This window comes from Natator depressus, chromosome 1, assembly GCF_965152275.1.
Source record: "Natator depressus isolate rNatDep1 chromosome 1, rNatDep2.hap1, whole genome shotgun sequence".
Taxonomy (NCBI): Eukaryota; Metazoa; Chordata; order Testudines; family Cheloniidae; genus Natator; species Natator depressus.
The window spans coordinates 222580045-222594548 of NC_134234.1; the positions used below are offsets into that span (position 1 = coordinate 222580045).

At 44.3% G+C, this 14504-nt stretch overlaps 1 protein-coding gene across 1 annotated transcript in view; it reads left to right on the forward strand.

The window, feature by feature from the left end:
* The window catches only part of LOC141975745 (protein mono-ADP-ribosyltransferase PARP12-like), a 44627-nt gene that overhangs the window by 11513 nt on the left and 18610 nt on the right, over positions 1–14504 (forward strand). The window contains exons 2-6 of the mRNA XM_074936360.1: positions 3619–3751; positions 9391–9652; positions 9777–9908; positions 11986–12087; positions 14099–14222. Of these exons, the coding sequence (XP_074792461.1) occupies positions 3619–3751; positions 9391–9652; positions 9777–9908; positions 11986–12087; positions 14099–14222 (753 nt within the window). The remainder of the gene's footprint in view (positions 1–3618; positions 3752–9390; positions 9653–9776; positions 9909–11985; positions 12088–14098; positions 14223–14504) is intronic.

Genomic DNA, 14504 nt, shown 5'->3' on the forward strand with positions numbered 1-14504 from the left:
AATATTCCTGTCCTCCAGGAAGCATTATGTGACTGGAAAGTGGTACTCCTCGCTCGCGCTTGGAGATAAAGGGCCCTATAGGAAACTTGCTCAGTTGAAAGTGGCCTAGGTGGGATTTAGCTCTGGATATGACCAGTGTGTCCTCACTAATGACTGATGTTATATCCAAAGATTATGGTGGTGGTGTAATTTGTCCTAACCCACCCTGTGCTGACCCCTCTCAGGCATATTCCACGTGTAGGAAAATCCAACATATCTTGCTTATATAGCCTGTTAAAATAAGTTAGTTAAGAAGAGACAGAATTGGAAGAACAATAGTTCTGATTCCTTCCAAAGAGAATATGCTGTGCTTTGCATTATTTTTAATGAGGCTTTTCACTCCTCAGCCCCACAATCTGCATTTTATAACGTTGTTGTTTTACATATATAGGGAGATATTCAAATCTATTCATTTCCTTTAGGCTCATAAAGAAGGAGACAACATTTTGATAAAATGTAGATAAAATGCATTCCTGGGCAAATAGTTCCTCTTTTCTTAGGCAGTGCAAAGTTTTTTCTTAACATAGGAATTTTTAACAGGGATTTATTCTACAATAAATTATCCACTACTTGTCCAATAGAATTTGTTGTAGGTTACTTTGGGTTTATGCTGGAATAACCCAGAAGAGAATTTGACTCTAGGGATCAAATCTACACTTAAATATGCAGGAGTATCACCCTCTGAACCTATCCTGCTCTTGATTTCTCCCCACCTCCCCGTCGTTGCCCTGTTGACTTTACTGTTTTCAGTTTATTCAGTACAAGTAGGATTCCATACAGGCCTAGGAGCCTATACTTTCAGGTCCTAATGCGGAATTAGGGGTCTTAGATCATAAACTCCTTAAGACAGAAAATAAGGTCAATTTGTTAATAAAACACCAGGCAAACCTGTAGTGTTATATAATGATACTGGGAGGGGAAAAAACTACAGGAATCAAGTCTTGTACAGGACAAGGGGCAGATCAATAGCAGCATGTGAACAGAAGGTTCAAAAGTCAGATCTTCAGAGGGTAAGCACTAAACAGTAGTTAAATTGAACAGTGACAGGAGAAGTTTTATTTTATATATTTTATTTTAGTATGCATAGTTACAGGGCTTTACTGAGTCACATTTCAGACTAGCCAGACTAACAGTTAGCATTGTTTCTGGATCCATCCTAGTTCCCTCAGCATTCCTGAGACCATTCTTTTGTTGTCCTTCATTCTCACTGCAAATGGCCTATTGTTGCTCTGAGATAAACCGATCCCTTTTAATACTTTATTGTCCTGATGTCTTCCACCATTTCTCCCCTCCCTTTGTACACAACCCATAAGATTGGGTTCCATATTTCTTTAAACTTTTCTAAATCTTTCCTCTACCTTCCTTGTCAGCAAGGTGAACCACGTCCTTGTCCTATTCAACTTCTTTCTCTATTCTGAGTGCACCTTTGAGCGCTTGACAAACTGTTGCTGCTTTCTGTGCAACCACTCCATACCACTGCAACCACTTTTGCCATGTCCTTCTCTGTAATCTGTAACCACCACCTTCTCTATCCGATTTTACTTTTTTTGTGCTAAAGTAATCTTCCCCATCTGCTTTTCTGACCATGTCACTCTGACACACTTCACAAGCTTCCTCTCACCATCCATGTCATTTTCAAGCTCCTTGTCCTTGACTAAGCTATGCAGAAGTTCATTTTGTTTTTTATTAGTAAGGATACAATATTGTCAGAGGTCACAGGACTCCGTGACTTCTTTAACTTCAGCCCTGCTGCAATGGCGGGGCTGGAGCAGCTGTCTGCCTCCGCTGCAGGAGCAGCGACCGGGGTCGGGTCAGCGGCCAGCAGTCAGCCCCTAGGGGCTGACTGCTGTGGCCGGACTGGGGCAGAAGCAGTGGCCAGGGCTGGTGCTGGAACAGGAGCTGGCAGGAGTGCTGGAACAGTTTTTTATAGTGGGGGTGCTGAGAGCCATAGAACCAAACTGTAAATCCTGTAAGTGATAGAAACCACTTCAAGCCAGGGGATGCAGTAGCACCCCTAGTTCCAGCACCTATGCGGGCTGGGTTAGCCACCAGGGCCAGAGCAGCTGCCAGAGCTGGAGCAGCCTAACCCTAACTCCCCCTCCCAGTACAACACACCCATCCAGTGGCCCCCCTCCTCCAAACTGTACCTCCCCAGTTCCCTCCCCCGGGAGTGTCCTCTACTTGGGGATCTCTGTATGGTAATCCTAGGGGGACAAGGTGGAAAAACAAGAATCGATTAAAAGACTGAAGGGGCAGAGTTTTCCCCCCAAGATGTGCCCAGCTGGCACATGTGACACAGCCAGATGGAGGCACCCAACAAACTACTTTCAGTGGGCTGGGTACATAAGAAAAAAATATCAAAACAAGTTTTGCTTTTAAAACTAACTGATTTATTAAAGAAAAGCAGTAGTATCTGCTGTTAGTGAATTGAACAAATTGTTTCTGTGGTCATCACGCCCTTCAAGCTTTTTGTAGATCTTATTCTCTCACACCTAGGGCAGGCCTTCACTACCTGCTGGATCGGCGGGTAGTGATCGCTCTATCGGGGATCGATTTATTGTGTCTCATCTAGACATGATAAATCAACCCCCAAACGCACTCCCCGTTGACTTCGGAACTCCAGTTCGCGAGAGGCGGAAGCAGAGTCGACGGGGGAGCGGCAGCTATTCGCGTAGCTGAAGTTGCATATTTTAGGTCGACCCCCCCCCCCCCCCCAGCCCCCGTGTAGACCAGGGCCTAGTTTTTATGCATAGATTGTAAGAAGAAAACAAGCATCCCTGCATTTTCAATTCCAGATTAGTTTCTTAGCTTTGAATGAAGTAGTTATTGAACTGAACTAGTTGAATAAACTGAAAGAGAATTCTCGCTGCACCTACAAGAGGCTACTGGTGTCAAAAGCTGGTTTAGCAGTTCAACAAATGCTGGTTGCAGGTGCTTAGCCAGTGGCTTTAATCAGCTCAGTTATTTGATAGGAAACTTACGACTTAATTTTTAAATTTTAATTTAAATGATTTTAATAGATTATAGTAAATTTAGGTCTTAACATAGATTGTCATAATTTAAAATTAAATTTTAAATAGGTTTATTTTTAAAAATAAAACTAATTTAATTTAAATCAGATTTAAATAAAAAATCAATTTTTAAAAATTCATTGTTTGCTTTTTTTTTAATCCACCCTGCTTAAGGCATTAGCCTAGGACTTGGGGGACCTGATTCTGCCAGACTTCCTTCTGCCACAGACGTCACTTAGCCGCTCTGAGCCTCAATTCCCCATCTGTTTTAAAAACAAAACAGGGATAATAGCACTTCCCTAACACACAGGGGTGTTGTGAGGATAAATCTATTAAAGAACCTGAGCACCTCACAGTCTATGCTAATGGAGGCCATTATATATAACTAAGATTTCTTGCTAGGCTTCCCTTGTTCTCTGTGCTTCTGCCAAGCTTCCTTTCTAGTCTCATCTCTGTTTCCTTCTCCCACTCTCACCTTCCTTGCTGTTCTTTAGGTGTGGTTGCTTTCATAAGCCACCCTGGTTGAAGATCAACATATTTGATCTGAATTTTGTGTGTTCCTTTCCAGGGCATGTAAATACTCCCATGATATCTTCACGGATGAAAACCGAAAAGTGCTGAAGACCCATGAAGTCAGTGGCCTCAACGAGAATGAGCTGCGGGTCCTGCTCCTCCAGAATGACCCTTTCCTCCTGCCTGATGTGAGTCATACTGATTTCTTAAGGAAAGGCTCTTTGCTGAATAGGGATGGAAGAGGTGAGATATGATGTTGAAGCTGAAGCATGGAATTGGATGTCAGGGAACCTAGATTTTTTTTTTTTTCCTTTGCAACTGATTCACTGTATGACTAAATCATCTACTCTCTGACTTAGTTTCTATGGCTATGTAAACTGGAGATAAAATACCTAGTGTGAAGGGCTGTTGGGAGGCCTTGTCTACATTACTAGTGCATTGCCAGGATAGCTGTACCAGCATGTAGACTGGCTGTATGCCAACAGGAGTTTGTCAGCATAGTAACACAACTTCTCTGAATGACCTTAACTAGGCTGACAGAAGCCCTCCTCTGTTGGCATAGCTGTGCCTGTGGTGGGGGTTTGGTAGCCTAGTTATGTTGGCTGGAAGGGGGGGGGTTGTTTTTTCACACCCCTGACTAACACAGCTGTGCCAACGAAACTTTGTAGTATAGACCCAGGCTTACTGATGTTTTGTAAAATACTGTTTTGCTGGAGGGTGTTTGGTGGCTACGAGCAGGCATGTCTTTGAACTATAGGTGAGCACTGAGGCGGCTGGGCACATTAGCTACCCTTCATTCAAGGTAAATGGAAGAAGCAATTAAACTCCTTTTATGGAGTAAGAGAGCTGGGGACAGTGGATGCCACCATTCAAGGGACTCGGCTACATGCAAGGCTGATCAGAAGCTGAGCTCTGTGGATGGTAGGGTTTCCCTTGGGAGCTGATTGCAAACACAGGGCCTATGTATGTCTGAAGCAGACAAGACAAGAAAAAGGTAGGAGACAGCCAAGGAAGCACTGGTAGGTGGCCCTGGGAGGAAGCCAAGAGAGCGTCTTTTGGGCAGCCTGCTGGCTGGAAAGCGGCTTGGAATTGTGAGTAAGGAAACTGCCTGCTGTTTGTTCCTGCTGTGTTCAGAGAAACAGGATGTTGGGCACATTCTGTGTAAATAAACAGGGTTGCACCCTATAAGACTCATCTGACTCCCATCATCAATTTCTCCTCCTAACGGAAGCAATCTGCAAGCTCCAAATATTGACTAACTGTTTGGAACAAAAAGGCCAACAATACTTTGAAATCCAAAGATGGTTCTGTAAAAATATTAAGTATTATTGCTTTCTGAAAGCTTACAGTAGGTTTGGATTAGAGGGGAAAGGTGGTGGTGGGGCAGGGAGTTTGCTTACATCTTATTCAGTATTGGAGTTATGCAAGGAAATGACAGAAAAGTGTCTATTTTTAAAATTATCGTGCCCCTCCTAGAATAGAAAGGGTCCATTTTAGGGCTGTCCAACCCCTAACAACAACAACAAAAGCCCAAGCATTTCCACCTCTTTAGTCCAAATTTTAGTTAGCATTCAACCCATACAAACCAGATCATGAACACTTTTCCTGTGTAGCCATCTCCATAAATTCAGTCATCTTGCAAAACAAAAAGGGGTTGTGCTGAAGATGCAATGGACAGTGAATATGCACTCACCTGAGTTAGAAACATATTTGAATTTTTTTAGCTCCTTGGAAAGAATAGCAATATTTGCATACAAATATCTTACTCTTGGGGGAATTCTGCACCACTTGCACAATGCAGAATTTTGCGGAAGTTAATGTGTGCGCAGAATTTCCTTTCCCCCACAGAAATGGGCTGCAGTGCTGCTCACCGCCACTAGGGGCCACAACTTGGAAGAGCCCAGCTTGCACTTAGACACTGCTGTGGGGAGGGAAAGGGAGTTAAAGGGTTCCTGGCAGCTGTAGTTCACAGCATGCCCTGAGGGAAGCAGTGGGCAGCACACAGAAAACTCCGTGCAAGCCTGGGACCGAGCATCAGGCTGTTTACTCCCTCCCCCAGAGCCCAGGGATTCAGAGGAGGGAGTGGGTGTCTGTGCTGGGGGAGCCACGGCTTGACTCTGGGGAAGAGGGGGTGCAGATATCTGGCCCCCTCGCTGGCTCTGGGCAGGGGGAAGGGGACAGAGAAACAGGAACTGGGTTGTTATAGTTTCTTTAATTCTCTACTTCTGGGGGAATTTTTGCATTGTCTGTATTCTTACAGACATACTTGCTGACGGGTATTTTGAAATAAATTACCCAAATAATTGAAACTGGCTTGATTATATAATGTTTTGACAAATTTGCAGAATTTTAAAATATTGTGTGCAGAATTTTTAATGTTTTGGTACATAATGCCCCCAGGAGTAATATCTGCTTTTACATATCCTCCCCACCACATTTTAATTCTTACTGTGACCATAGAAACAAAAGCTGGAACAAGCCTGATGCAGTGTCTTCAGTCAATTCCCTGCCACTGCAAAGGCCTTGAGTATGGGGCCCACAGGAGTTCAGTTTCCTGAGGACTGAAATGCATTGGTCTAATTAGTCATTGGGGTTTCTGAGCCAAAATTTGTTTTGTGCTATGCAGCAAGTCAGACTAGATTATCTAATGGTCCCTACTGGCCTTGGAATCTTTTAAACAAGCAGCAACCAAGACCGGGACAGAAACATAAAGACAAACCACACACCCCCCTTTCAACAAACACATTTATGAATGAGCTAAGATACCAGCACCTAGTCTATTTACTATTAATGAGCTTGAAATCCTAGAATAATTGTGAGTCTCATGGATTTAACGCTCTTTATCCTTTTTTTTTTACCTTAATTTGTCCCCAGAGACTTGTGTGCTTTGTTTCTTATCTGGGTGAGAGATGTGCCATTGTATTTCCTGGTTACTTTATCTCCTTGATGCTGTGTTTGCATTTGCTGTGGCAACTAAGTCAGATTTGCCTGCAGTTTTCCTCTTGTGTGGTAACTGGTGCCATTAATTTATTTTGTACAAATTTTGTGTAATCGCAACTTGTGAAGGATAGACTGTAGGCTAGCATGATGTCTGGTTTCCCCTCTGCATACAGCCACAGCTTCTCCAGTATATAGTCATGACTTGCAGCCTCTCCAACAATTCCAGTCCTGGCCTATAGAGGCGTACACACATCTGCCAAAGCAAAAATCAAATCCAACATTCCTAGTTGGCATTGGAATTCATGACTCTTCTACCGGTCTCTCAGTTTCTGCTGGAGGACACTAGTCCCCAGAATCCCTATGCAGTGATTGACTGGTTGATCCATTCCAAAATCTAGTTGTCAGCTGAAAACCGTTAGGATTTTTTCCCCTGAAACTTCTGCTAGGGATACTTCTTTCAAAATGGGAGGCTTCAATAAATGTCTGTCGAGGCATGAATGTCTGTTGTTCTGGTGCCGGAGTCATTTTAAAGCACTGTGAAAGGTTGGTTGACATGTAAGAGAAGCAGTTTTGTGAGTAAATAAGGTGATGGAGTGAGAAGGGGGAACTGCAAAGAGGGGGAAAGTGAGTCTGAAAGTGACCAGAAACACTAAAATGTCTTGTGCCTAGCAGGGGAAGGTGGGGAAGAGAGATTCCCCTATCTGGAGAGGGGAAAAACAAGTAGCAGTGAGCATTCTACACAGAAAATACTGAGGGTCTTCTAGCGCTGTACGTAGGCAGTCAAATCAGACGTGTACCACTCCAAGCCTAACAGCTTTCTCCATACCGAGCAGGCCTGGGTCAGGCTTCCAAAAATCCGTGAATCATTCCAGCTTTTCTGGTTTGTATACCGCCCACATCAGTGAGCATCTTCTGAAAGTGTATTAATAATTATAAGAGTTAGATAATTTATTATAGAGCTCTTCATCTAGAGCTCAGAGCACTTTACAAAGGAGTACAAGTATCATTAGTCGCACTTTACAGATGGAAAAACTGAGGTACCGAGTGGCGAAGTGACTTGCCCAGTATCACCCAGCAGGCCAGTGGCAGAGCTGGAATGTCTCCTGAGTCCCAATCCAGTGCTCTAGCCATTAGGCCAGTGGTATGCAAATTGGAGGGTGCACCCCCCCTTGGGGTGGGGGAGACAAGAGAATCTCTGGGGAGTGTGAAGAAACTGGGATCCTGCAGGGCCTGCTGCTGTAAGAACAGGAGCGGGATACAAATAGAGTAGGTATTGCAGGGTGGGATGGGAGCAGGATTAAAAAAATAGTCGTCCTGCGCCGCAAAGAACACGTATGCCCTGGCCAGCAGCTGCTACTCTCCCTCCTGCCACTCTCAAGGCAGCTCCGCCACTAGCAGCAGTGCAGAAATAAGGGATTACTTCAGATTACAAGCAATGGAGGGGGAAGGGTGCGACAAATTCCATGAATGGTGACTGGAAAAGTTTGCACACCACTGCATTAGGCCTTTCTGCCATTAAATAAGAAGAGTAGCCTCTGTCATGTGTTGTGGTTTTTTTTGTTTTTGTTTTTTTTCCCCCTCTTCCACTTTTAGGATAAATTGTGTGGGGATTTTTTTAGGCAGTCTCTACGCAAAGGCAGTGTCGTAGAAATGTCTTGCCCTTGGAGCAGAAGATGGTTCCAAGATCCTGTGGGATTTTATTGTTTAGTCGTGGAGTGGTCTCCAAGAAAGCGCTGTCTCCTGCACAGGCTAGAACATAAGGATGGCCATAGTGGGTCAAACCAATGGTCCATCTAGCCCAGAATCCTGTCTTCTGATAGCGGTCAATGCCAGGTGCTTCAGAGGGAATGAACAGAACAGGTAATCATCAAGTGATCCCACCACTAGACTCACCTTTAGAGTGGAAAGTTCCCTTCTGCCAGAAGAGCAGAGCTTTCAGCTGCGGTTGTGGGTATCCTGGGCCCAAGTCATTGAATGCTCCCTCTGTTCAGTGAGCAGACAGAAAACAAGGATAATGCATCTCAAAATGTACTCATAGTTTATTTTGGCAATTAGTTTTCTTTCTAAGTTGATGTACTATTTAACTCTTTTTACAGTAACATACTCTAGTCATACTTGGCATTTTCTAGCACTTTTCCCATCCAAGGATCTTGATACGAGATCTTGGTAAGAGACCGCATAGTAGTCTGTGTTAAGTTGGGAGACAACATCATTTGTGTATGAATTGTAAGGTGTGGCTCACTTACTTCTCAGTCCAACATAAGAAAGACCTAGAAAAAGTGTAGAACAAACCTGTTAAAAATGCAGTCATCCAAGCAAAAAGGAGGCCTGGCTTTTGCAGTTTAGAATTTCATGTTTTTAATTACTGTAACAGCTAGGAGCCTTAGTCATGGATCACAGGACCCCATTCTGCTAGGCGCTGCACAAACAGAGAAAAAGACAGACCCTGCCTCAAGAAATGATACACTTTTGCAACATATTGTAAGCTGAGTGAGGCAGGGGCCATCTTTTGTTCTGTGTTTGTACAGCATCTAACACAATGCGCTCCTGGTCCATGACTGGTGCTTCTGGGCCCTCCTGCAACACAAATAATAAATACCATATAAAAACAACTTGGTGTGGCCAAAAGTGCCATTTGTTAGAAAGGTTGGCATGCCCTCTGGAAACCTCACACGACTTTGAAATCCATGAAAATGCTTTAAAATGTCTGTTCCCGGTGACCTTCCACTCCAGAAATATGCTCAGTGATTATGGGTTTTGTTTTATTCCCAACTTTTCCATTACAGAATCCATATGCAGGTTGGGTTAAGAAAAGCGTAATGACTGGAAGGGGGTAGGGAGAGGAGGAGTGTTTCTCTCTTTTAGTCATTTCTCCCTCCCTCCCCAGGTCTGCCAATTCTATAACAAAGGTAGAGGACCACATGGGACTTGCAGCCAGCAAGACAATTGCAACAAACTTCATGTTTGCCGACATTTCCTCCGAGGAGAGTGTAGGTTTTCTAAGTGCAACAGATCCCACAGGATTCTGGTAGGCAATGTGCTGAGGTTGCTGATAGCAGAAGGATTAAATATTATCACAGCGAAGAACATCCAGGTCATCTGTGATCACAAGCATACTGAGTTCAGCAAGGAGGTGGGCCAGTGGAAAAGTAAGTGTTAACGAACAGGTGTAAATTGTAGCATGAATGATGCTTCCCCCTCCCTTGGACATGTTGGAGGCTAGTCTTTTTACCTACATCTTTGTGGGATTTCACCATCCTTTTCTGCTTTCAGTGCCTCCCCCACACAACAGAGCTACACCAGTTGGAGATAAAAAGAAAGCAAGTGCTGGGAATCCAGAAGAAATTGGACCTAGGCCCACTTCCACTACACCAGCCTCTACATCACATGAGTGTACTTCACAAGGTAAAACTATAGATGTGCCAGTTAATTTGTATGTTGAACCATCTTTTCTGCTTTCCCATTTCCTTAATTCTTGAGTGTAGGCCTGGATATTGACATTCACTCCTCCTCTACCTTTGTGCTCACAAGAATGGATCAAACAGTGCTAGACCCTATCACAGACCGTGCATTGGAGAGCACTTCTAGGCAATATGTATCTGTATCTTTTCATACACAATAGATCCCTGGCCAGTGATTGTTGTACAGGAAGCTGCTACTGAGGACTAGTAGTCGAATTTCAATTTCACTAGCTGGAATGAGCATGTTCATTTGTAAGAATTACTAATAATAGATTATATAAGTAGTAGGATGGTGGTGGGGAAAAATACAGTTTATTTGCCTTGAACATTAAGGCCAGGTCATGTGCTCGTGTAAACCAGTATGATTCCACTGATGTCAACCAGGGAGGATCTAATCTAGTGGCTGCTTTTCATTGGGTTATGATGTGGGTCACGTAAGGTGGAAGAGTGCTAGAGCAACCCCCAGAGCTGAGAAGTGATTGGAGCAAAGATAAAGGCACAGATCTTTTTTTGCCTGTGAACTACTAGGAGCTAGTAGAGGCTATTGCAGAGTCCTGCTCTCTCCCTTCCCACCTTTTTTCCCTCACCCTTGAGGCTGAAGACTTCTTCGTTTTTAATTTCCATTATAGCCCATCTGTTGGTGGTTTGGCAGCTTGTTAGTATGCCCGTTAAATCATCCCACATTGTGGTTTACTGTTTTGGATCTCGGTTCTTCCCATCTCTTGTCCCCAGCAAGTAGAATATAAAATATAGTTATACGTCTTTATTAGCTGAGAGGTTGTGTTGAAGCCCACTCTGGAATATGAATAATGTAGTAGAGAGAGAGCCTGGAGCACGGGACCTGGTGCAAGACGTGCGGCCTGAACAGGCAGCAAAGTCAGGCCATGTATCAAAGCAGATGCTTACAAGGTCGCTGACCAGTGCTTGGCAATGGTATAGCTAGTGTTGCTAGAGCACAGGCACTCTTAAGAAGTACTAGGCGCTGGGTATTCATCCGCAACTTGTTTGTGTCGATGTATAAAAGAAATCCTAGGAGGGGCATCTTTGCCCAACCTAGGGGACAGCAGAGACTCCTGCTGCTGACTGACCTGGTACCATTGTCAGGGGCATACGTGTGTTAGTGTACCTGCAGCTCCTATAGGGGACTAGGAGTGTCCTTCAGCGACAATAAACGTGGCCGAGCGCCTTCGCCACTGAACCGAGTCTGTGGTCTTTCTGCGGGGTACTGCTGAGGTCTGCTAAACCGACTACAGACAGGGCTGGGACAGAATAAGGAGAAAAGACGCACATGCACACACGGGCCCCAACACTGGCAACCCCAATGTGGTTTCCCTTTTGTACATTGATACAAACAAGTTACATATTAAACTTCTGACGTGGTTAGTTACCAGCCTGCACCTTGTACCTGTAGGTTCGAACAAAACATCTCCATCCATTATCTTGTCATCCTTATTTTAGGAGGGTTTGATGCGTTCCTGTACCATCTTCAAGGAGTGTGTTTATGCCGTAACTCTATGTTGAGGCAGGCCTGTGCTAACCTTCTGGAATGTGTTTGCATGAATACCCAGTGTTTAATACTATTAGGAGTGCATGTGGTTTAGAAACACTAGTCATACCACTGCAAAGTTCATGTAACAGACAGTAAGCATCTGCTTTGTGTAGCCTGACTTTGGTTCACAGCGTGGCCTGACTTTGCTGACTATGGTTCAGGCCTCAGGTCTTACGCCAGACACTGTGCTCCAGGCGCATGCATGCGTACTCTCTCTTTTTCTCCTATAGATAGTAACCACTACTAAACCTCCCTTCCAGGTCCCTGATGTTAATGTAAGTGGTGTCAGTTAGTGTTGTGTGGGCAGCCCTCACTTGCACCAGGCTCCGAATCCGGCAGCTGCAACCAGCTCCTTGCTGCCTCTCGGACAGAACCGAGAATCAAGCTCATCTATTTTTTTCTGTTGCAGGGTGTTTTGTTGTTTGGCATGAGGAGATATGTTTGATGTGATCTAGACTGTTCTTTCCCACAGGTGTCAAAGCTGTTCCTCCTTCTAACGCTTCTGGGAGCAGTGAAATTAAAAAATGTGATGAGATATGCCTGTACTATATCTGGAGGTACTGCAAACATAAAGGTTAGTCTGACTAATGATGTTATCTATCGAATGTCAACAGGAACTGCCCTGTGCAGACTTCATATCTCTGACTAGTAATGGAATATGGAAACTTTCATATCTGAATCACTGGCTCAATGTTGGTAGTAATGATTCTCCATCCCATATCTGATGCCTTCAAGGTGAGTTGGTCTAAAACAGGGACTAAAAGCTGTCGCAGTTGTGAAGAGATTCATAGGAAAAGTCAAAGGCTGACTAGACAAATACTGATGTGCCCTCTCTCTTTTAGAGGTGGGCCCTCCCAATCAGGGGTGAGTCATGCTGGTGGGGCTAGGTGGGGGAAGCTTGCACTGTCATTGCTTGCATGTTTCTGTGGCTAGAGTAAGTCAGTCTCCAGGGCTGTTAAACCTAATAGTTTTGGTGGGTTAATTTTTTAAAAGATAAAAATCAGAGAAAGCTGCTGTTGTCAGACTTGAAGCAGAAGTCCTTGCAGACCAGTACCTGGGTCTGATTATAGCCATGTTCATTTCCCATTAAGCCCTTTACCATATGGCCTGCAGTAGCACATCTAGTTCTTTTTATGTGAACCAGCTGAGTTATGTCAAGCTGCTTCAATTACTGATGTTGCTGATTAAAGTTGAAAATACTGAAGTGAGTTGCCTGGGAGGTATGTTTTTTTTGTTTGTTTGTGCCAGACTCGTACTCCAGAAAAGATTGTTCTACTAAAGCTCTTTGTCTGGTATGCAGTGTAAGAGTCAGACAATCCTCGTCCTGTCTTGGTAATAGGATTCTAGCATTTGTTTTTAAAATATTGTGCCTTTAAAGAATTCACCCCCTTCTAAGCTTTCCTACATACAGCAAGAAATTAGCTCTGGCCAAGAATGACTAGCCATGACTCCCTCTGGAGTGTCTCCAGGCCAATGCAAGTGCTGGCTAAAGGAAGGAACTTGACTTTCACTCTCTCTGTGAGACTGAGGAGTGAGATATATGTAGTAGTTTGATGTAAATGCAGAGGAGACAGAGCTGAATGGGGAGTTGCCCCTTGCTAGGGCTCCGATTATGGGCATAATGGCTCTTTTTGGGGCAGGGAACATCTTTTTCTTTTGTGTTTGTACAGCACCTACCACAGAAGGGGCCTAATCCATGACTGGGGCTCCTAGGCGCTACAATGATACAAATAATAATAAACCTTTCCTCAGTCCTGCTCTGGCTGCATAATGGACGTGGCAGTATTGCCTGTCCTGCACTCGGGGATTACTTCTTCCTTACTCCACTGAGGGCACATGGTGGCCCAAAGAGAGCAGGGAAGAGGCAAGGCCTATGGCTCCATCCAGCCCCAACACTTTTGCCTGCCGAGCAAGCTGGCTGCCTATGAATGAGTAGTCTGCGCTCTTGCTGGCGCTTTCCTCTCGAGTGTTGCAGTTCATATTCCCCTGTGCTTTGGGCTGTGCCTAAAAGGCACAGTCAAGCCTTCAGTGTGTTCACCTTTCTGGTCCTGAAACTCTTTTTAAGAAACTGAGGGAGAAACAAAACCAAAATAGCACCAGGGTTTCCCTGGTGTAACCTGCTTGCTTAACCTTGAGAGAAATTGCGCTTACTCCCCTTGCGTGTTTGGGGCTGAGCTGATAAATGCTGGGTCATACCTACGTGTCACAGTGGTAAACAACACTGCTCTCACACATGCCAGTGTCAGTTGTCAGGGCGATATCTAAGCAAAGAAAGGTGTGTGGACTCCGACTTAAAATCAATAATGTAAAGAGCTTACGCTGCTTCGCTAGTTAGAAAGGGCATGTTTCAACTCTTCCTTCAATTTTACTCCAATCTAGCTCTGACTTCAGTGGACTAACTTTTGATTTACCCCAGTGTACATGAGAGCAGAATCAAATGGAAGGGGAGAAGGCCAAAGAGATCCTGATGATAATGCATTGCAGGGTTTGCTGCTTATTCCTCCTCCCTTGGTTCATTTCAGTGTCCTGCCATCAGTCTGCTCTAAGGTTATATGAGCTCCTTAGCATGTTTGTTCTCTTTGCAGATGACTGCAGGATGATTCATTATCATCTGCCTTATCGATGGCAGAGGTTTGATGGAGTCAATTGGCTTGATGTTCCCAGAATGGAGGTAGTCGAAAAGGCCTATTGTGACCCCCAAAACGACAGGTATAATAATGCTTAAAGCCTCTTTGCTAAGCTCTGTAAAGGAGCTACATAGCTTTGGGGCAGCACAAGGATAGTCCAGCTCTTGTTTCTGGTTAACTCCTTTCCTCAAGAGAATTTAGAGCATGAATGCTTGATGCCCATCGACAAGACTTCACCTGAAAGCTGTCTGTTGGCCTCATAAGCTTCTGCTAGAGACTTCTCAGTAACATAAATGGTTGCTGAACAGGATCTCTGAGACTATACAGAGAGACAGTCTGAGGGTGCACAGGAGAAGAGAGAGAA